Source organism: Microtus pennsylvanicus, chromosome 9 (genome assembly GCF_037038515.1).
Source record: "Microtus pennsylvanicus isolate mMicPen1 chromosome 9, mMicPen1.hap1, whole genome shotgun sequence".
Lineage (NCBI taxonomy): Eukaryota > Metazoa > Chordata > Mammalia > Rodentia > Cricetidae > Microtus > Microtus pennsylvanicus.
In genome coordinates this window covers 68,117,408-68,140,276 of record NC_134587.1, presented here as the reverse complement: position 1 = coordinate 68,140,276, position 22,869 = coordinate 68,117,408, and the positions used below count along the sequence as shown (strand labels likewise).

Genomic DNA, 22,869 nt, shown 5'->3' with positions numbered 1-22,869 from the left:
AATCTCTCATTGAGGCACTCTCCAGGTGCTTCTAGATTGTGGCAAGCTGACAAAACTAAAATTATAGTCAGGCTTTTTGCTTCTCCTGCTTAAAGGTCCTATAATGATCTCACCTGTACTGTATGTCTTATAGTATCAGAGAGATTCTAGCTCAGAGGTTAACAAGTTACAAGAGCTCAGTGTGGCCATTGCAACTCTAGTCACCTGTGTGCCAATAAATTTTTATTCATGAATAGTCGTATTTGAATGGCATATAGTTTTCATGTACAGAAAAATATTTTTCTCTTGAAATTTTAAAGTATTTTAAAATATAAAAACTTTTCTTAGTTGTAAAGTCCATGAGAGCCGGCAGCGGCTGGATTGGGTCTGATTTGTGTGCCAGCCCTGTAATAGTCCAGTCAGGTCTCATGCTCAGAAACATCATCAAAATAGGAAGGGGTTCTCTAGAAGGGAACAGTTTAGAAAAGACTTTGCTCTTCTAGACTGATGTTTACCAGAGGAACAAATAGAGATGAATACTGAGTACTCAAAACTATGAATAATAAAACAGGTGGGATCTACACTAAAATCAACATACTTCCTGGGCTGGCTGAGGGTCCGTGTTGATTTGCAGTCCGCTTCTCAATGGCTGCGTTTATCTGAGATTGGAGCTGGAGTGGTTGATCAGCGGAGCTTGAGATCCCAAGTTTTCCCTCTCTGTCTACTTGGTTTCTGTGTACAGCTTTTTCAGTTTGGGATTGGTGTACTGGCTTCATAGAAGGTTTTTTTGTTCTTTCTATGTCTATTATTCTGAATAATTTCTCTGAAAGTTAGGTAAAATTCTGCTATGAGTCCATCTGGCCTTGGAGTTATTTTAGATGGAGGCTTTTATTCCTATTTCGGTCTCCGTGGTAGATAATTAAGCTAGACCCCAAAGAAGGATGTGTCTTGGCACTTTTTAAATCTGCAGAAATCATGCTGATTTGTGACTGAAATCATTTTGAGCACTTTAACTTGAAAGGTGTTTTATTTTGAGGAGTCTCTTCATCTGAATGACTTTATCCAATATTCATATAAATTAGATAATTATAAAAGAAGACCATGACTCCTGTATTACTGGGCATTAAGACTCCAGATTCTATATTTTACCTCAAAATCTGGTGTTCCATAATTAGGTGTTTTTACCCATGCCATTTCCCAGCTTTAACATTCATTTGTCAAAACTAAAGTTTCAAACTTAGATACCACATCATCAGGGAAGCATACCTATTAGGTTTTTCTCATACTCATAAAATTTTTCTGTGTTAAGTTACATGCATGTCTGCAATATGTGTAGTTTTGTGGGGTTTGTGTCACATTATTTTAATAAATGTATAAATAAAGACATACAGCTAAATTAAAGTAGCCATGGGTATGCATAGCAAAGAAAATTATTACAAGGTACACTCAATATAAAAAGAATTATAGATTAAATTTTGTGATTGCAAAGACATTTGTCACTTGCCTTTGTTTTATTTTTATATAATATTTTTTCTATTTAATCTTCTCTATTTTAGTATCCAGAAGACATAGGTTTGGAGGGATTATCAGTAGTTATCACTCAGCTGATTGGCCTTCAAATAGGATTGTCATATGATGATGTCAGTAATTGTTCCTGTCCCAGAGCTCCATGCATAATGCAACAGGGAGCCATGTAAGAATTTTTATGATGAATTTTATCTTTAAATTCTTTGTTAGACTTATTTATTTTATTTATGTGAATTTTGCCTGCATGTATGTCTTTATGCCATGTGCATGCATGGTGCCCACTAAGGACAGAAGAGGACATCAGGTCCAGGGCCCCCTAGAACAGAATTTACAGTTGTGAACTACAATGTGAATGCCAGGAATCGAACCCAGGCCCTCTGCTTAGAACTGCTGAGCCATCTCTTTAGCCCCCAGTTGTAACTAATTTTATACATGTTCTTCCAATATTGATCTTATGATTTGATGAACATTGAAATATTTTTATTAATTTCTACATTATAAGTTGAAATGTTACATTATGCTTAATAAGATAGCATATAAAGTATTTTCCATGTGTGTGTCCAACTCATTCCATGTCTAGTGGGTGGAGATTGCTCATTCATTCCTGGCTGACCAGTCTCAAAATAATCACACAGAAACTATATTAAATGCAATACTGTTTGGCTAATAGCTTAAGGAAATTTCTAGCTAGCTCTTACATCTTAAATTAACCTATTTCTACTATTTTATATTTTACTACAAGGCTCGTGGCTAACCATCAAGGTTCTAGAGCATCTGTCTCCTTTGGCAGCTACATGTCTTCTCCCTGATTCTGCTGTCTTTCTCCCAGCATTCAGTTAATTTTCAAGTTTAGTTTGATTCTGCCCTGCCACAGGCCCAACACAGCTTCTTTATTAACCAATAGTTAAAAAAAAAAAACCCAACATATTCACAGTATACAGAGAGAAATACCACATCAGTGCCTGGCTGGTTTCTCCACCCTTCTTCTTTCCAGCATCTTCTGTGCCTGGCAATCCTGCCTAGCTATTGGCCACTCATCTTTTTATTAAACCGATCACAGTGACATATCTAACTCCACAACGTTTACCCTCTGCTGAGGTATATATTTCTATTTGTTTCATCTTTGTGGGCTCTATGATTTACTAATGGAGCATTGTCTAAATGTGTTTTAGTAGCTAAGTTTATTTCTCTGAGACTATTATTTTGCTTTAGGAGTTCCAGTGGGGTGAAGACTTTTAGCAACTGTAGCATGCATGACTACAAGCACTACGCCTCAAAATTTTTTGAGGGATGTCTTGGCAACCTTTCAGATGTGCAGAAATCACCACAGAGTCAGCCCGTGTGTGGAGACGGAATTGTGGAAGCTAATGAAGAGTGTGACTGTGGAAGTGACGTGGTGAGCACCAGATATTCAAGTTTGACCATAGTTGTTCTAATCCAAAGAGCACAGAGCATGCTGTCAGAGCACATGCTGGGCGTATCGTGGCATCTTTAGTGTAAAACTGATATGTGAGAATGAAGATAAATCAGTTGCTTTCCCACATCTCTTTGCACGACATGGTTCTGTGTAGCCCAGCATGGCCTGGAACTGGCCTGCAGGTTGAGACTGCTGACCCTTCTGGGCTTTACTGCCCGTCATGTGTCTACTGCTGCTCCCAGTGTTCAAGCCTAGTCTATAAACAAAATCTACAACTGATACTTTCAATGTCTTGTGACCTCCTGAGATGGCCCTACTCTGAAGTTTATAGACCTCCCATACTGGTCCCCTATCTCATGGGCAATCAGAGTCATCCAGAGAATAAAGGACAATCAGAAAGATCTGAAATTTCCAGGATAGGAAATAAGAGAGACTGCTATGTCTTAGATGGAGAATTCAAGAGAAGTGGGGGTCATTTTAACCATGTGAAATGAATAACGACAGTATCACGGAAGCATTGCAAACAACCATGGCACCAGAAGCCTCCAACGCCGTCTTAATATACAGACTCTATGCTCTGTTACTTGGCGAGCAAATGGAGGTGTCTTATGTCATAGACAGGCCACTGCCAACACCATTAATGGGAAAAGGGTCCGTGAATAAATACTTAATGTGTCTTGGTTTCCTTTCTGAAGTTTAGCTTCATTCTCAATAGAAATGTGCAGCAAACAAATCATTAATGAGAGTACTGAAGAAAGTTGGTGTTTCTCCTGGGAAGTCACACTCCTCCCAACCCCAGTGTATTCCATATTGGTAAATTCTGAGTCAATCACCGAAATTTTCATGTTCGAGATCAACAACTGATTTAAATGCTATTTCCTTAGTGCTCTCAGTCGCACATACTTTCGGGAATTCTGGAAATAATGAAAGCTGAGGCTAGTGAAGCTTCATTGAATGTAATTAGGAGCACAGCATGCGAATTAAAGTTGAGATAAAAGGGCAAGAGTTACCAAGTTGTGGGTGGTGGTGCTTTTCTAAAATCCCAGAGCCTGGGAGGTGGGGGCTGGAAAGTGAGGGGGGCCACTGGCACCCTCCACTGCACTGTAGAGCAATCTTGGCTACATGATAGCCTGTCTCAGAAAGAAAGGGGAGAAGGGGAGAAGGAAGGAGAGCTGGGGCATCTATCCTAACCGGAATCCATTTTCTTTCGAAAGTGCAGGAATGCCAGTTTAAAGAGTGCTGCAACTCTGAAACATGCAGGCTGAAAGCCTCTGCAAAGTGTGGCTCTGGACGATGTTGCACACCAAGCTGTGAGGTGAGTGGCTGGTACTTAGCAAAGGGAAGTTGAGCCGCAGTAATGCAAGACGAGATTAACTAAAACCGCGTGGAATGATCCACAGAATGTGGGCTCTAGAGATTCCATGATAAACTACCACGAGCTACATAAAACACTCCCGTAGTCATCAATGCTGTTGCCACCTTTGAATCCTTTAGTTCCCATACAAGGAGAAAGACGATAACGCCATGAATTCCATTTTCTACTCTGTTCATTTCCCTTTGCAAATATCTGTGGATTATCATATTTCTTATATTTTAGTTGCACTTCCCTTATTTAATGGTTTGTTTCTTTATTCTGTGAAGGATTAAACTCAGGTCTGTGTGCATGCTAGGCATATAGTGAGCCACACCCCCATCCTGTGTGTATGCTAGGCATATACCAAACCACACCCCTGCCTTGTGTGCATGCCAGGCAAGTGCTCTACCAGAGCCACACCCCTGCCTTGTGTGCATGCCAGGCAAATGCTCTACCACAGAGCCACACCCCTGCCCTGTGTGCATGCTAGGCATATACTGAGCCACACCCCCATCCTGTGTCCATGCTAGGCCAGTGCTCTATCACTGAGCCACACTCCCCCCCTTATGCTGCATGTCTTATATCTGAAAGCCTCCCTTGACTATTTTGTATCATCTGGGTCTGCTGAGAGTGGGTTCTCTCAGCTATTGTTTGCCTAGGAAAGGCTTTATTTCCCATTAGTTTTTAAAAAGTATTTTGAGTGTGTATGAATTGTCATGTGTACACCACAGCACAAGTGGAAGTTAGAGAGCCAATTGTCAGAGCCAGTTCTCTGTTTCCACCATGAGTTCTCCAGGTATTGGGCCCTTGTCCTCATCCTGTTTGGCAGCGGACACGTTTGTCCATTGAAGCATCCTGCTGGCCCTCTCATTCATCTCGATGTATATCTCCAGGGTACGAAACTCCTACTTGTGACTTTTCTCTTTCATTTCTTTAAAGATACTTCTTTATTTATTAATTATCTTTTCATTATTAAACATTAGTTCAATTACAGATGCTATAGTCTGTGTATGTGTGTGCATGTGTGTGTGTGTGTGTGTGTGTGTGTGTGTGTGTGTGTGTGTGTGTATCTGTGTTTTCAACACATAGGGTAGTTCAACATTTGGAAAGTATAAATTTTGTTATGGATGGCAACAGATGAGAAATGTGTTCAACCAGACATAAAAATGCATCTGAACTATGCAGAGAGACCCTTTTGTTCTCAGGATAATAAATGGTGGTGGTATGTGCTGATCATGCAGTATTCTAAGCATGTGCTCCATTAAATGAGAATGTGATCTTCATTACGGATTTGCAAATATTAAAGAGACGCATCGTCTCTCCCATACAAATAAGCTAGTAAGAGTCAAAGCTGGACCTGGCTTCCGGGTCTTGCCAGCATCAGAGGTGGAACCAAGTGTTCTGTGCTTCTCCATGCACATGCTGCTCATGTCAGAGTTCGCAAGGCTGTGGGCAGCTGCCAGCCTGCTGTCCGTGGGGATCTGTGTCTATCACAAAGACAGTTGCCCTTCTCTGCGCTTCCCAGTGGGTATTTTACCTGGATTTCCCTTTCTAGAATTCTTAGTCTGGGGAGGTGTCAGTCCCTCAGCCACAACCACACATGTTTAGCTGACTCCTTTGACCAATAATTATAGAGTCATTCGCAGCTCCTGATCTTTTTTTTTTCTCCTGTCCCTAGCTGTCACCAGCAGGCACTCCCTGTAGGAAGGCTGTTGACTCAGAATGTGACTTCACAGAATATTGCAATGGATCCTCTAACCACTGTGTTCCCGACACCTTTGCGCTGAATGGTTATTTGTGCAGGCTGGGATCTGCGTACTGCTACAACGGACAATGCCAAGCTCTCAACGACCAGTGTGTCGGTTTATTCGGAAAAGGTACTGCTTTCTTTTGTATTTGTGGTGCACTTGGACTGCTCTGTAGAGTATATATTATATGCCACAGGGCCTCAATGAGGAAGAGCCTGGGTCACAGTTTTAAGGAGGGATAAACTGAAATTAAAGAAAAAAATTAAAAGCATGATTGAAAATTTCCAAGAAAAATGCCATGTAGGGTTTGGTTTGAAAAAAAAAATATGTTGCCCATTCCTCCTAAATTATATTGAAATATGAGTAGCAAATAAGCTGATAGTGATGGCTTAATTTTCTATTATCTACCACATTCATAATCAAGCATTGAAAACATGAGCCTTACAAAGCTGAGAGTGAATGCCATTCACATGTAACCTCTTTTCTGACCAAGGAACTGGTAATGCAACAGCAGCCACAGGCTACCTGGCCAGAACTCCTGCTTCTGATTTGTGACAGATTTTGTTTGTTTGAGACAGTCTCAGTACATAGTCCAGGCTGACTTTGAACTCACCATCCTCCTGTTTTGACCTTATTCATATTTTTTTTTCAAATAACATTTTAGAGAAATCCAGATAAGACTCCTGCATGCCTGCTGGTGTTTTTAGTGTGCCCCAATATGATTATCTATATGTTGAATGATTAAAATATTTGAATACATATTAGATTTACAAGGCAATGTTAGACACCAGAGCAATGGGTTTGGGAAATAACAGGAAATACGTTTCAGGATGAACAGAGAACCCCATGGGCATGTAGGCTATGACTGGAAAACAGGATGGACAGAGTTTCCTGTCTGAGATAACATGACTGGGCTTTAAAGGAAAAGATTGGCTTTCAATTAAAACTTGGAGAGGAACTTCATTAAGACAGAGCTTAGAAGAAGAGAGTAAGAAAAATCTGCCACAGTCAGCATGAAGGGTGGCCTGATGTGGGGAGGGAGCCTTCAGAAAAATGCTCCAGACAGAGTGGGTATGGGTATATTCATAAGTCATTAGGAATCTAGTTAATGTTGTGAGAATAATAGACTTTCCCCTAGGCAATATGAGCTGTCTAGCCACATGTTCTTATCCCAAATTACAGTACCAGCTATTTGTTCCAGCTTATGGGATTGGTCTTGCATCCAAACAGAAAGTGGGTGGTTACTCCCAGGACATTTGTACCACTAGTGTACCAGTGTACACATCTCGCCAGGCCTTTGTAATTGTAGTGTACAAGATGGCAGATGGATAAGTAGGATAATGACTTTTTTTGTTCTGGTAACATGCGTATCATGTACCAGCACCATTAAAGCTAGCCAGTAAGGATGAAACTTCCAGGTCGTACCAGCTTGGTAGCCTCTTCAGCTACAGGATCTTCCTGTTAAGTTCTGGAAAGTAGCCAAGAGCAATGGCAATAATCTATAATGTTTGGGGAGCTATAGGACCTTGCTAAGAGGCAACCTGTTCCTGACACTGGACTTGTTACCTTATAAAAACTAATTGGGGCTAAGTTGCCTTATTGTGAGTTAACTCTGTTTAAACTCTTTTTAAGTGTAATTTTTAAATAATCTCAGACATGAGCACTATATTTACATGATTTCCATACTCCCTTGCTCCTCTAACTCCTCACATGCCCCCCCATCTCTCAAGTTCATGACCTCTTCTTTATTGTTTCAAACATATGCACGTGTGTAGTGTAAGTACAGCCAATTGAGCCCATTTGGTGTTGCGCCTATGCGCATGTGTTTAAGATTACTTGGGATTGAGTAACATTACCTGAGAGCTTGATACAGGAGAAACTGGTTTTCCCTCTTTCATCCGCCATTGGTGCCTGTACGTCTTCATCTAGGGAGAGAGAGCCTTCTAACCACTCTTGTAATTTGTTCAGGCCAGATTTGGTTATTTATCTGATCACCAATTGAGAGGATTGAATATATAGGCATGTGTACACATAAATAAAATAATCAAAAAATCAAAAAGCAAGGTGGATTATGTCTGAGGAGCAATACATAATCTTTCACTCTGATCTCTACATATAGAGACATGTACACACACAGGTACAAGGCACATGTATATGCACATACGCAGGCACACACACAGTACATATTTTTAGAAAAAAATGTAAGGGGGCAAAGATGGACATGCATCTAATGCTCACCCTCAGGAGGCTGAGGCAGGAGATTTTTGAGGCCAAGACCAGTCTGAGATGTATAGTACACCTTGTTTCAGAACAATGAAGAAATACGTAAATATATCAATGTAACTATTAGCATTGGATATGATCCCTTTGGTTTTGTGTTATGACATTGGCACATTGCCCATGAAAATCAAGCTCGCATGCCTATTTTCAAAGGACAGTTTTATTAGTCCGTGACTAAAGAGCGCGCAATCTGCATTAAGGATAATAACCTAAGCGACATGTTTCCCATTGTAGGTTCGAAAGGCGCCTCCTATGCCTGTTTTGAAAAAGTTAATTCACCACGTGGAAAACTGGCAAGCTGTGATTTTAGAAATTCATCCCAATGTGCACAAAAGTATGTATGTAAAGTGTGGTTGTTTTTCTGAGTCCTGTTGCTTGACAAGTGACAAATACTAAATCAAAACAACTATCAAATTGTATGATAGGAAAATATTCTCATGCATGCATGAACATACTCATGTGCGCATGGGCCATGAACACCATGCACACGTGTATGTGTGTGTAATCTCATAGAAATTCAGAGTTTTCACTTTCCTCCAGTTTTTCCCCTTTACCCCCCCCCCCCCAAGAATTGGACTGGATGAGGAATAGGATGAAATGTATTAAGAGGAATTGCCCACTTTTCAGAAAATAGGGTGTTCTGTTCTAAATTAAGTATTAAAGTTGGCTCATGTTTTAAGTCTGTCTGTCATTGTAGGTATCCTAAAACAGGTATTTTGATTTTTTTTTAAACAGATGATTTTTGAGAGAAAAGAAATTTTCACCTTGTTTGTTATCTCCAAATGACTGATATGTAAAACCACAGAGCATGTCTCAATGGTGCGACTGGACTATTGTAACGTGGTTTATTATAGCATAAAACAGCTCCTGGGTCTGCACTGGGAGTGATGGCCCTGTAGCAAATGCTGCCAGAATTTTACTTGGGTATTTTTTTAAAAAGTCACAAGGGGCTGGGAAAATTCTAGCTCCTGTAAAGTCTTGCTAGAGTTGGAGCCACAGAACTCATGGGAAGAGAGCTAAGATGTGGTGGTCGACACTGTGATCTCAGTGCTGGGGAGAGAGAGAGAGAAAGGCAGCTCTCAGGGACTCACTAGTCTCCCAGCCTAACTTACTCAGTGAGCCCGAGGCCAGCGAAAGACAAAAAAGTAAAGGTGACTGGCACTTGACGCCTAACCCCCATTGCTGTCTTCTGGCCTCCATGTACACGCCCACATACATGTATGGGCACCTATGTACGGTTTTGAGTGACAAATGTATTGTTAAATTCTATGGGATATAATAATATACATATAATAATAATGGCACATAATCAAAAGATACTGAAAGAATACGTGGTTTGCCACTGCTGGGCAACTCCAGGTGATAGATCCAGCCTGACTGAGCTTTATTAAAGTCAGCCTAAGTGTCCCTGAAGATCTGCACTAGAAAACAGAGTCATGTGTAGATGTGTAAACTAAGTAGATAGACCTCAGTTCTGCCACAGTGCTAATTAATCTGCTTGCATTTAGCCGTTTATGTTTTTTAAAAATCTTATAACGTCATAAAACAATGTTGCTGCTGTGTCATTTTTCCCGTTTTACAACACGAGCCAAGCATTCAGGCCACTATCCATGCAATACTTAAGGAAGCTGGGATCACTGAAAAGTAAAATGATGAATTTTGTCCTTTCCATTTCCAGGGATGTTCTCTGTGGGAAATTAGCTTGCTTTCAGCCACACAAGAATCAAAAAAGCGCAGCCCGGTCTGTGGTATATTCATACGTCCATAACAGGGTGTGCCTGTCCACGCCTCCTGGGTTATCTATGAGGTCAGATGGCAGAGATTATGCGTTTGTGGCTGATGGCACTGTGTGTGGACCCCAGATGGTAAGAGGCTGAGGATTACGTTTCGCTGTGTAATTACCACAGCCATGTTCCAGGACGGTGATCACAGTTTGACCCTGAAGCTTGTGTTCCTTTCCGACTTGGTGTGAAATAAACCTTAGTAAGCGGGTTGCATTGCTTCTTCTCAGTCCCTATGTGAAAAAACTGTGGGCTTGGGCTTGGTTTGTTTGCTTGTTTGTTTTGAGACAGGGTTTCTCTGTGTAGTCCTGGCTGTCCTGCAACTCACTCCATAGACCAAACTGACTTTGAACTCAGAGATCCGCCTGCCTCTATCTCCCAGTGCTGGGATTAAAGGTGTGCGCCACCACTGCCCAGCTAAAACGTACAAGTTTTTGACACGAGTCTACTAACCACCAAGTGCTATTATTTTTAGACCTAATCATTTCCAATAGTAAATTCTGAGTTTTCACTTCACCTCGCTTCGCTGCAAGCCATATCCATATTGAATAAATTATGTGCTATGTATCTGATCAGAATGTAAGTGTGAGCAGTTTGGAAGAGCCAAAGCCGACCTAGGAAAGCGTGGCTAACGGCTATCGCACAGAGACAGGCTCCTATGTGTTAGCATAGCTGTGTACACGCATGCGCACATTACACTCACATAGTCATTATACACAGACAGAGCCAAAGTTCAGAGTTTATCAGTCTAGGGGATGAGGGGACCCAGCTCAGAAAGCACACAAATAGCCCTTTAAGGTTAAAAGGAGTGATTATAAACACTTTAGCGCACTTTACTTGGCGGTTACAGAGCCAACTCAAAACTCCAAAAGCAAAGGTTCCTGAACCCCAGAGATGCTTATTTGTTCTGAGTACCCCAGTTCCTGGGTCTGCCTGCCTTGTGCGGCCAATTTCCTCATGAGCTACATCTATGAGCTCACTTCTCACAAATAGAGTAAAGAGAAGGTTTAGAATATCAGGTTAGGGAAGTGTCATACATGGTGGACCTGGCCTGTTTCCCTTGTCTTAGAATATTTTGGTGTTGTGAGCTGGAGGCATGGAGAAACCCACAGTTCTGAGCCTGAGATGTACGTAGGCCCTACTCTGATGACCAGGAAAGAATAGAACTCCACCCCCAAATAAATGAGCAAGCCATTAGCAAAGGTGTATCTTTCAACTCAGATCTTCCAATAGGATAGTAGCCCCAGATACCTTGATCAGAATTCCACACAGGACTATGAGGTAGGAGATCCAAGCACTGGGACCTAGTCCACCCCAGATAGTGTGCCCAGACTCCACGGCTGCCAGGACAGCTTGCCAGATTTTCTCATCATCTAAGTGGGAACAGACAAACTTCCAAGAGTGCCAAGCATGATTGCCTTGTGAATGGAGAATCAGACAAAAAAAAAAAAATTCCTTAAAGCGATAGTTGTTAGTTTGTAGAAGATAGTGTCTTGCTCCTGGTCAGGGACACAGGTTACTGCCTGGCAGGGGGGAATTAGCTTTTCAAGTCTATGGCCCAAACCTGTCTCTTTCTTCCAGCTAGGCTAAATTTATTTCTAAGCAAATATTGTGTTATTATTATAAAAGACAAAAACTTTAAATATCTTTATTGAATTGTCCATTGTTAATTGGTAGAAATGTACCTGATTTTTTTTCAACTTGATATGTTATCCTGAAACTGCTGAATTCATTGATGTATCAAGTTTGTGTGTGTGTTTGTCTGTGTATCTCTATGTAATCTGTAAGTCTGTGTGTTTGCACAGGCATCTGTGTGTGGTTTGCCCTTCATCCATCTGTGTGCATTCTGTCACTTCCTGTGTGTTCCCATGCTCATCTATGTGTAGTGTGTTAGCGCGAGTGTTTATATACACACATCTGTGTGTGTTTGCGCGTTCATCGGTGTATAATGAGTCAGTGTGCGTTTTCATGGGCATCTGTGAGGAGTCTACCGATCTGTGTGTGCTTGCACTACCTCCACGTGCAGTCTGTAAGTTGTCATGTGTTTGCAAAGGCGTCACTGTGCAGCATGAGACTATGGCAGATGAATCTGGGGACAGTCTGTCACCCTGGGTGTGTTTGCCTGATCATGACTTTACAGTCTGTCAGCCAATCTATGTGTATGTTTTCTTGGACATCTATGTGTAGTGTGTCAGCCTGTGTTTGCAAAGCCATCTGTATGTAATCTGTCAGCCTGTGTGTATTTAAATAGATATCTTTGTGCCGTCTACAAGCCTGTGTGTGATTACATAGCCATCTGTCCACAGTCTGTCTGCGTACATTGGAGGTCTACATATATGATCATGTCATCTACAAACAAATAATTTTATTACTTCCTTTGTGATTTGAATATCTTTTCTTTCTCTTTAATATCTAAATTGCTCCAGCTAGAATACTTAATATTACATTGAATATTGAATGTAAGGATCAAAGAAAGGCTAGTATATACAAGTTATGATTTATTTATTGATTACATGTTAATTTTGAATAAATACAAAGATCTCATTTTCATCCACATTTGATGTATTCATTTTGTGAATTACTTAATTACATCTTGTGTCAACAATTGAAAAACATAAGCCACAAAGCCCAACAAAATAGAAAAAGTTAAAAGAGACCAAAATAATTACATACCCAGATTACCGATTACCATTTGATTGCTACTTTGACAGGACAAGATTTGATAATTGCCAAAAAAAAAAACAAAGTTAAACTATTTCTCTTACCTTATAATTCTGATATATGCCACCGCAAAGAGTCAAAACAACCTATGAATTGTATTTGAGACATAAGAAAAATTATTCTCCAACCTTAAGGGGGCAATTTTGACTTTTATCCAACAATCCATTAACAAATATTGACAGTGTAGGAAATGCAGTGCGGATTTCAGTCAGTTCAAACTGTAGGGATCAAAATTCAAACCACACATAGTCCCTGTCTAGCTCCCAGTAGAGAGGCTCCTCCTGCTTTGATACCATTGCTGTTGAGGGGCTTATTTTAGAAAGCTAGAACATTGGTATTGGAATCAAAGCAAAATGGATAAGCAGACTTTGGACATCTTTTATGCAACAAATATGTCCCTTTTATGTTACAAATAGTGGTTTATTTTATGTGACATTTGTGACCGTGAAATATCCTATGTTTAATTTTAGTATTGCATAAACAGAACTTGCCAAGAAGTTGATCTAACAAGAAATGACTGTAATGCCACTAAGAAGTGCAAAGGGAATGGGGTAAGTGACTCCACCCATGCAGGCGACTGTGACCACGCAGGTGACTGTGGGTGGTTCCAATCTCCTGCTTTGGAGAACTGATGGCTGCACCACCCTTAAATGACATGACTATGACCAGGAACCTGGAGGCAGGAATTTCAGCAGAGCCATGGAGGAGTGATGCTTACTGGCTTGCTTCACATGGCTGTGTTGGGCGTGGTGTTGTCCCCAGTGAGCTGGGCTCTCCACATCAATCATCAAAAAAATAATGCGTTACAGACTTGCCCACAGGCCTGTTTTACAAAGGCATCTGTCTCAGTTGAGAGTCTCTCTTTCTGAATGACTGTAGCTTGTGTCAAGTTGATGTAAAAACAGCCAGTGCTGCCATCTTGAATGTGTGCCTGGAATTCTGCCCAAGTTTTCAAGTTCAAGTGCACTTCCCACTTTCTCTTCTATGAGGTTCAATGTGATTGGTTTTATGTTAAGGTCTTTGATCCATTTGGACTTGAGTTTTGTGCATGGCAATATAGAAGGACTTATTTTCATTCTTCTACATGCTGATATCCAGTTATGCCAGCACTATTTGTTGAATATTCTGTCTTTTGTCCATTTGATATCTTTTGCTTCTTTGTCAAAGATCAGATGTTCATAGGTGTGTGGATTGATACCTGTGTCTTGATTCAGTTCCATTGGTCCCTCTGTCTGTTTTTATGCCAATACCAGGCTGTTTTCAGTACTATAGCTTTGTAGTAGAGTTTGAAGTCGGAGATTGTGATGCCTCCAGAAGTTTCTTTACTGTACAGGATTGCTTTGGCTATCCTGGGTTTTTTTTTTTCCATATGAAGTTGAGTATTGTTCTTTCTAGGTCTGTGAAGAATTTTGCTGTGATTTTGATGGGCATTGCATTGAATCTGTAGATTGCTTTTGATAAGATTGCCATTTTTACTATGTTAATTCTACCTACCCAAAACCATGAGAGATCTTTCCATTTTCTGGTGTCTTCTTCAGTTTCATTTTTCAAAGATTTAAAGTTCTTGTCATACAGGTGTTTTACTTGTTTGGTTAGAATTACTCCAAGATATTTTATGTTATTTGTGGCTATTGTGAAGAGTGATGTTTCTCTTATTTCTTTCTCAGCCCATTTACCATCTGTTTAAAGGAAGGCTACTGATTTTTTTTTTTTTTTGGTTTTTCGAGATAGGGTTTCTTTGTGGCTACTGATTTTTTTGAGTTAATCTTTTATCCTATTACATTAACGAAGGTGTTTATGAGTTCTAGAAGTTTCTTGGTAGAATTTTTAGGGTCACTTACATAAACTATCATATTATCAGCAAATAGTGAGAATTTGACTTGTTCTTTTCTGATTTGTATCTCCTTGATCTCCTTTTGTTGTCTTACTGTTCTATCTAGAACTTCAAGTACTATATCGAATAGATATGGAGAGAGTGGCCAACCTGGTTTTGTTCCTGATTTCAGTGGAATTGCTTCGAGTTTTTCTCTATTTAGTTTGATGTTGGCTGTTGGCTTGCTGTTTATTGCCTTTATTATGTCTTGTATCCCTGCTCTCTCCAAGACCTTTATCATGAAGGGATGTTGTACTTTGTTGAAGTCCTTTTCAGCATCTAATGAGATGATCATGTGGCTTTTTTTCCAGAATGTTTATATGGTGGATTGCATTGACTGATTTTCATACATTGAACCATCCCTCCATCTCTGGGAAGAAGCCAACTTGACCATGGTGGATGATTTTTCTTATGCATTCTTGGGTTTGGTTTGCCAATATTTTATTGAGTATTTTTGCAACAATGTTCATGAGTGAGATTGGTCTGTAATTCTCTTTCTTAGTAATGTCTTTGTGTCGTTTGGGTATCAGATAATTGTAGCCTCTTAAAAAAAGTTTAGAATGTTTCTCTGTTTCTATTGTGTAGAACAATTTGAGGAGTATTGGTCTTAATTCTTCTCTGAAAATCTTGTAGAATTCTGCACTGAAACCACCTGCCCCTGGGATGCTTTTTGGTTGGGAGACTTTTGATGACTGTTTCTATTTCTTTAGCAGTTATAGGTCTATTTAATTTGCTTATCTAGTCTTGATTTAATTTTGGTAAGTGATTTTTATCCAGAAACTTGTCCACTTCTTTTACGTTTTCCAATTTTGTGGAGTACAGGTTTTTGAAATATAACCTAATGATTCTCTGGAATTCATCTACATCTGTTGTCATGTCCCCTTTTCTTTTCTGATTTTGTTAATTTGGATATTCTTTCTCTTCCTTTTGGTTAGTTTTGATAAAGATTTGCCTATTTTATTGGTTTACCGAAGAGCAAACTCTTTGTCTCATTGATTCTTTGTATTGCTTTCTTTGTTTCTATTTCATTGATTGCAGCTCTCAATTTGATTATTTCCTGCTGTTTAGTCCTCCTGGGTGAGCTTGCTTCTTTTCATTCTAGAGTTTTCAGGTGTTCTGTTAACTTACTAGTGTGGTATTTATCCAGCTTCTTTATATAAGCATTTAGTGCTATGAACTTTCCTCTTAACACTGCTTTGTGTCCCATAAATTTGGGTATGCTGTGAGGTCATTTTCATGGAATTTTAGGAGGTCATTCATTTCTTCCTTTATTTCTTCCTTGACCCATTGATGATTCAGGTAAGCGTTGTTTAAATTTTTTGTGTTTGTGGGCTTTCTGAAATTGCTGTTGAATTCTAATTTTAAGTCATGGTGATCCGATAAGATACATGAAATTATTCCAATGTTTTTGTATCTGTTGAGGTTTGCTTTGTTAGCTAGTATGTGGTCAATTTTTGAGAACGTTCCATGAGGTGCTGAGAAGATGTTTGAATGGAATGTTCTATAGATGTCTGTTAAGTCCATTTGATTCATAACATCTCTTAGTTTCCTAATTTCTCTGTTAATTTTCTGTCTGACAGACCTATCCAGTGGTGAGAGTAGAGTCCAATAAAATATTTTTAAAGGAAAACTAACTTATGTGATCTAAATTGAACTTCCTTTACTATTCTTTGGGTTTGTTTCTCTATTTCTTTATCAGTGTCACATTTTTATGATTTCCATAGTTTATGGTTCATAAAATGATCATAAAATGAAGCTATTCATCTTAGCTCTTTGTCAACAGTGAAAAGCATTGCTGTTCTAGACCTTTTTTCTTTAAACACATAATTTAGCTTGACAGATCTCTGTAGTCTGTATCATGAGATAACTTGCCTAGGACTTGGTTTAGGGTCATGGTGAATCTATGGATCATTTTGGTAAGATCAAACATCCTAAAAGCATTCCATTAGCGTGGACTATCTCTCTATTTCTAAACTTTAAAAAAATTTTTTGAGACAGGGTTTCTCTGTGTAGCCCTGGTTGTTCTGGAACTCTGTAGACCAGGCTGGCCTCAAACTCACAGAGATCCACTTGCCACTGTCTCCCAAGTTCTGGTATGAAAGGCATGCATCACCACTGACCTATTAAAAATTTAGTTTAGTACAATTTTTGCAGTTTTCTTAACATAAATCATATTTATAAGTAATTATGTTCATAAATAAGTATGCCACTTCACCCGTGTAAATGGGGAATATACTTAAAAATTATATTTTTAATTCCAAATTCCTATTTTCCATTGCTGTAAACAATTGGCATATGTCTGAGACGCTATAAAACCTTTAAAGTAGTCTACATATTTTAGTCACATACATCAGATTTACCTGCTAAGACGATTCAAAATGACTACATATTTTTCTGCTTTAGGTATGTAATAACTTTGGTAATTGCCAATGCTTTCCTGACTACCTGCCTCCAGACTGTAAATTACAGATTGGGTCACCAGGGGGCAGCATCGACGATGGAAACGTTCTCAAATCAGGTCAGTACAAACAAACCTCCAAAACAACTAGTCTGTTGTTTTCTGTGGTATTAATTGAAGAAAGACATCTTTGTCAAATCTTTCCCAGCCCAGTTAAAGGTAAATTAGCTGGGTGCCATATTTGTAATGAGTTTCCTCTGACCAACTCTAACCAACTTAGTGATGTAAACTAAAATAGAATTGCACTCCTTAGGTTTCAGAAATGTCGTTAAGTAAAATTTTTTAAAAAGTCATATATAGAATAATGAAAACTATATGCAAGGTTCGTATTTCATATTATTAAAACAGAAAATTATTGAAAAGCAACCCTGGAATACACTGTTCCTTCTGACTGAGACTTAGAAAAACGTACAGCAAAATGTAAATGTATTCCCTACCAGGCTATAATGGCAAGTCACATTCTGAGTACGTGCTCATATTTTCCCTTGTTCCTATGGTGAATGAAAGCCAGGTCACAAGCCATTCGCTGGTACAATCATTTATTCCTTCATATATCTCCTCCACGAGCATGTCAGCAGGCATTTGGAGAAGGAATAATACGGAGATCAGAAAGTCTAAATTATCAATAACATGGAAGTTTAATAGTGAAAGTGGGTTACCTGACAACCAATGGCGTTAGCTAGGTTGGCCTGAAGTATGTATAAGTGGACAATGAATAAATTGTCTCATATGTCAAGTATTTGAAAATAGCGATGACTAAAACATGGTTGTGAATTAATAACGCCTGGCACCTGAAACAGGAGGTTCAAGGATGCTGGACACATTCCCTTGAGAGTCAAGCGTTGAAGGGAGCATGAACACAATCTGTTTCAGTTTGTACAGCGAGAGTGGTACACCACTATAATCTCAACACACAGGCATCTGGAGCAGGAGGAGTGCTGCGAGTTTGAGGCTAGCCTGGGCTAAAGTGGAAGACCCTATCTGTGTTATTTAGGTCTTTATTGCTGTGATAAAACACCGCGACTCACAGCAACTTGGGGAAGAAAAGATTTATTTCACCTTGTAGTCCTCAGACCACACTCTGTCCCTGAAGGAAGTCTGGACAGGAACTCAAACAGGGCAAGAACCTGGAGGCAGGAGCTGCTGCCGGGGCGGTGGGGTTGTTATTTGCTGGCTTGATCTTCTTGGCCTGCTCAGTTTCCTTTCCGATAAACCCCAGGACTACCACCTGCCCGGGGTTGCACCACCCACGGTGGGCTAGGCCCCCCCACATCAGTCACTGATTAACAAAATGCCCTGCAGAGTCATTTCGGAGTCCTTTTCTCAGCTGAGAGTTCCTCTTTCAAAACAACTCTCACTTGAGCCAAGCTGAGAGGAAACTAGCCAGACGCTATCTCAAAGGAAAAGAAATTGAATAGCAAGCAGTTTGGCTCTCTGTGGAATTCATGCAAAGGCGTTTTTTAAAATAATGCTGTTTATAATTCACTAAGGACACGAAGAGCTCATAATCCATAGTTCATACTTACGTTAGGTGGCCTCGGCAATTAGTACGGAAAGGACACTGTGTAATTTCAGGGCGCCGTGGCACTTTAGAAACAGTGTCTGAGACAAGCGCCTGTGCTAAAAACATATACTAAAAAAAGGAGTGGTTGAAGCCGGCCATGGTAGCTCCTGCCTGAGATCCCAGCACTTGAGAGACTGGAGCAGACCGATTGCTCCAAGTCTGAGGCCAACCTGGGTTTCAGTGTGAAATGTGGTCTGAAAAACAAAAGCAGAAAATAAAACAGAAAATTAGATTCTTGTTTCGAGTCAGGACAGAATAATATCAGAAAACTGCATGAACTATTTGTCAAAAAGAGTATAGACCTATGGGTAACTGGAGGAGAACGTAGGCCTATGGGTAACTAGAGAGGAGTATAGGCTTAAGGGTAATTGGTGAGACAGCTTCGACATTCCTGTCAATGCGATGGAAGAACGGAGGAAAGGAAGGAAGGGGGAGAGAACGGCTGGAATCATTAAATGACTCGTCAACCAAAGAGACCCAGTCTTCTAGTCATGGGAAGTATTTGGAATAATGAGTGTGAGAGACAGATTCCCCCCTTGACGGACGTCATCTCCCCTCAGCCAGTTCTGTCAGCACCGTAGTCCAATCAGGAAGGAGCAGTAGAGGAAACATTAGGTTTTTGGCTACGGACTAAGGGAAGGGAGAGAGGACAAGGAGAAGGACTCAAATGTTTGGCATCCTGCCCACTGCACTGCAACTATGTCACCAGGAGAACACAGAAGAAAAGAAGAAACTCTGTGGTTACTGAAATGAAAAGGATTTTGTAGTTGAAAATTCCCAGAACTGAATTTTTATTTCATATTTTTCAATGGTTCCTTGAAGATTTTGAATAACTTATATTGTGATCATATTTACCACCCTCCCTTGGTTCTTTCTGAATCCACGCTCTCTTCCTAATTTACCCAACTTCGGGTCCTCTCTCTTTTTTGCAACCCATGAAGTACGGTTTTTACTGGTCATATACTCTTGGCTGTGTGCCCTTCCACTAGAACATGGTCTATGTACCGGGGCTTACGTGACGGAAGAAGCTCAACTCTCCCTCTCCCTGCAGCCATCAACTGACTCTGTCACGGGTGGGACTTTGTGCCCCCTCCCTCCATGTCACGTGTTTGTCTGGCTGAGTGTTGCACAGGTCTGGGGCATTCAGTCAAAGCTTCTTGAGTGCCTATTTGTCCTGCTGTGTCTGGAAAGCGACAGTCTCTGTAGTCATCCCCCACCTCCAAGTCTGCCAATCATTCTGTCCTCGTCTGCAGGGAATCTTGGGCCTTGCTGGGGGAGGGGTGTGGTGTGGCTGTCTCATTTACGGCTGGGCATTCTGCAGTTTTATAATTTGCATCTTGACCATGCATGGATCTCTGTTAACTTTCACCTACTGCAAAAAGAAGCTTCTCCAATGAGGATGGGAGGATGTGCCAAATCTACAGGAATAATGATTCCGGGTCAGTTTAATATTATCTACACTTAGCAGAATAATAAAATATATTTCATAAAACATAAAAATATTTAAGATTTTTCTCAGTTTTTAGTTCCTCGAGGATTTCGAACAAAGCACTTTGGCCATATGCACTACCCTCCCTCAGCTCTCCGCAGAACCTCGGCTGCTTCCCTATCCAACCAATTTCGGGTCCTCCCTTTTTTTTTTTTTTTTACTCCAAGTAGTGGTGACATTTCTAGCCACAGTTCCCTGTTAGGCCAGTCACTGTTGTAGCTCTCGTGGTTCACAGCTGGGGAAAGACCTGGGCTTACTTTTCCCTCCGGTTGTCTACACAGCACTCGCCAGCATTGCGCAAGCCACCCAGTAGACACCAAACCTCTAGGTGGTGACAGACTGCTATTTTTATGTCCTATGATTCAAGCGTGTGGTGTCTTCGACAGTAGGGACTCACCTTCTCATTCTAGGAGTAGCCAAGAGTATTGGCCTGTAGTGTTTGCTGGAACTATGAGACATCATGGGTCCAATACTCCAAAAGAGGTGGTAACCCATTCCAGATACTGGTCACTTGCTGGGCCCTGGTGTCTAGGAGAGGCTTTGTCACCCCATTAGTGCATAAGTCCATTGCAGCTTTGTTCTGTGTATGTATATGTTTTAGGAAGCTGCTACAGTGTAAATTTGCATATGACTTTTAAAAATGTCCTTAGTCTTAATTGTCCCCGCCCGTATTCCCCCACTCTGCCCTCCCATTCCCTCCTTCTGGTTGTATCACTCCCCTTTCACCCTTATGCCACTGTTTCCTCTCCCCCTCCTCTAAAAGACCCCCATGTCCCTTTATTAATTTTCTGACCTCTGTGGCTATTCCAAATAAAACACACATATCTGAAGACCCAAAGCCAATACCCGGAAATAGGAAAAAACTGTAATGTTTGCCTTTCTGGGTCTGGGTTGTCTCACTCAGAATGCTCTGTCCCAGTTCTGTCCACTCACCTGTGGACTTCATCTTTCTTAACTTCTGGATAGTCTTCCATTGTGTAAATCCCCTACATTTTCATTATCCATGCACCAGCCAGTGGGCATTTGGGCCGTGTCCATTCCTAGTTATTATGAGCAGAATAATACTGAACATGGGCAATCAGGTATCTCTCTAACAGGCTGCAGCGCCCATTGGGTAGATGCCCAAGATGGTGGAGCTGTTTGAGAAGCCTCCACACTGGTTTCCACAGTGGCCGGACAACTTTGCCCTCACACCGGTAGAGAATAACTGTTTCCCCTACATCCACATCAGCATCTGTCATCATCTGCTTGGGGGATTATGCTTTCGTTTTCTTGGCCCTTTTGACTGAGATAATATGAGTTTTAATTTACATTTCCCCAACAGCTAAGGATGTCAGACATTTAGAAAAAAAAATGTTTCTCAGCCACTTGTTTCTTCTTTTGAGAACTCTGTTTGGTTCAACACACTAGTTTTTAATTTGGTTGTTGTTGCTTTCTCTTGATGTTCAGGTGTTTGGGGGAGTTGTTTTTTTTTTGTTTTTTGTTTTTTTTTGTCCTCTGTATATTTGAGGCACTAACCCTCTATTTGACATGTGTCTAATAAAGATTGTCCCATTCTGTAGGCTGCCTATAGCTGACCACGCCCCTTGCTGTATATCTGTATATTGGCTTCTTAGTTTCATGAGGCCCCACCTGTTAACTGTTGGTCTTAACGTTTACACCCCTGGGCTCCAGCTCAGGAAATCCTTTCTTGTGCCACTGAGTTCAAACCTTATTCCCTGTTTTCTCTTCTATCAGATCCATGGTATAAGGTCTCATGTTGAAGTTTTTGATCCATTCGGAATTTAGTTTTCTTGCAGAGTGAGAGATAAGGATCTAGCTTCATTCTTGTACTTGGAGTTGCCAATTTGACTAGCACCATTTATTGAAGATTTTATCTTTTACCCAATGTGTATTTCTGGTCTCTTTGTCAAAACTCAGGTGCCTGTTACAGTTCAGGCTTGTATGTAGGTTTTCAGTTCTTTTCCATGGGTTAATGTTTTATGCCAGTACTATGCTGACTTTTATTACTATAGCTCTGTAGCATAACTTGAAATCTAGGATGGTCATATGATCAGCAGATTGTTTTATTGTTTAGGATTATTTTGGCTCTACTGGGTCTTTTGTGTTTCCATATGAGATTTATTTTTTTTCAAGTTCTATGAAGGATTGCATTGGGATTTTGGTACGGATCACACTGAATCTATAGATTTCTTTTGTTAAGTTGGCCATTTTCACAGTATTAATCCTACCAATTCACGAGCATAGATGATCTATCTTTCAGGGTTTTTTTTTTCAGTGTCTTAAATCTTCCATTGTCTAAATCTCTCACTTGGTTGTATTTATTCCAAGATCTTCAGCACATGCACGCAGATGTGGTGAAGGTGGAAAGAGGAGGCTTTGTTTGCCTAAAGCGTTAGTACTGCATGGAAAGATGGAGTTTTATAAGAATGTATGCATCTAAGGAGAGGAACTTACTTAGCAAGGCAGTGGACAAAAGTTTTTATAACAAAATTTTCTTGCATTTCCACTTAAACTCTGTTAACGTAGTGACTTTTAAAATATTTAAATGAAAATAACTATTAAGTTATAGATAAACTAAGAATTTGAGTCAGGTTGAGCAGACCTGACTCTCCAGCATTTGTGGCTTAGTGGGGAAGCCCTCAGCATCTTTCCTTGCCGCATTCCATTTGAAATAC

At 40.3% G+C, this 22,869-nt stretch overlaps 1 protein-coding gene across 1 annotated transcript in view; it reads left to right on the top strand.

Moving 5' to 3' along the window:
* Positions 1 to 22,869, top strand: part of Adam18 (ADAM metallopeptidase domain 18) — a 50,504-nt gene that overhangs the window by 27,109 nt on the left and 526 nt on the right. Inside the window, exons 11-18 of the mRNA XM_075984638.1 lie at positions 1,536 to 1,672; positions 2,719 to 2,902; positions 4,143 to 4,238; positions 5,956 to 6,154; positions 8,540 to 8,639; positions 9,984 to 10,170; positions 13,278 to 13,358; positions 17,084 to 17,198. Of these exons, the coding sequence (XP_075840753.1) occupies positions 1,536 to 1,672; positions 2,719 to 2,902; positions 4,143 to 4,238; positions 5,956 to 6,154; positions 8,540 to 8,639; positions 9,984 to 10,170; positions 13,278 to 13,358; positions 17,084 to 17,198 (1,099 nt within the window). The remainder of the gene's footprint in view (positions 1 to 1,535; positions 1,673 to 2,718; positions 2,903 to 4,142; positions 4,239 to 5,955; positions 6,155 to 8,539; positions 8,640 to 9,983; positions 10,171 to 13,277; positions 13,359 to 17,083; positions 17,199 to 22,869) is intronic.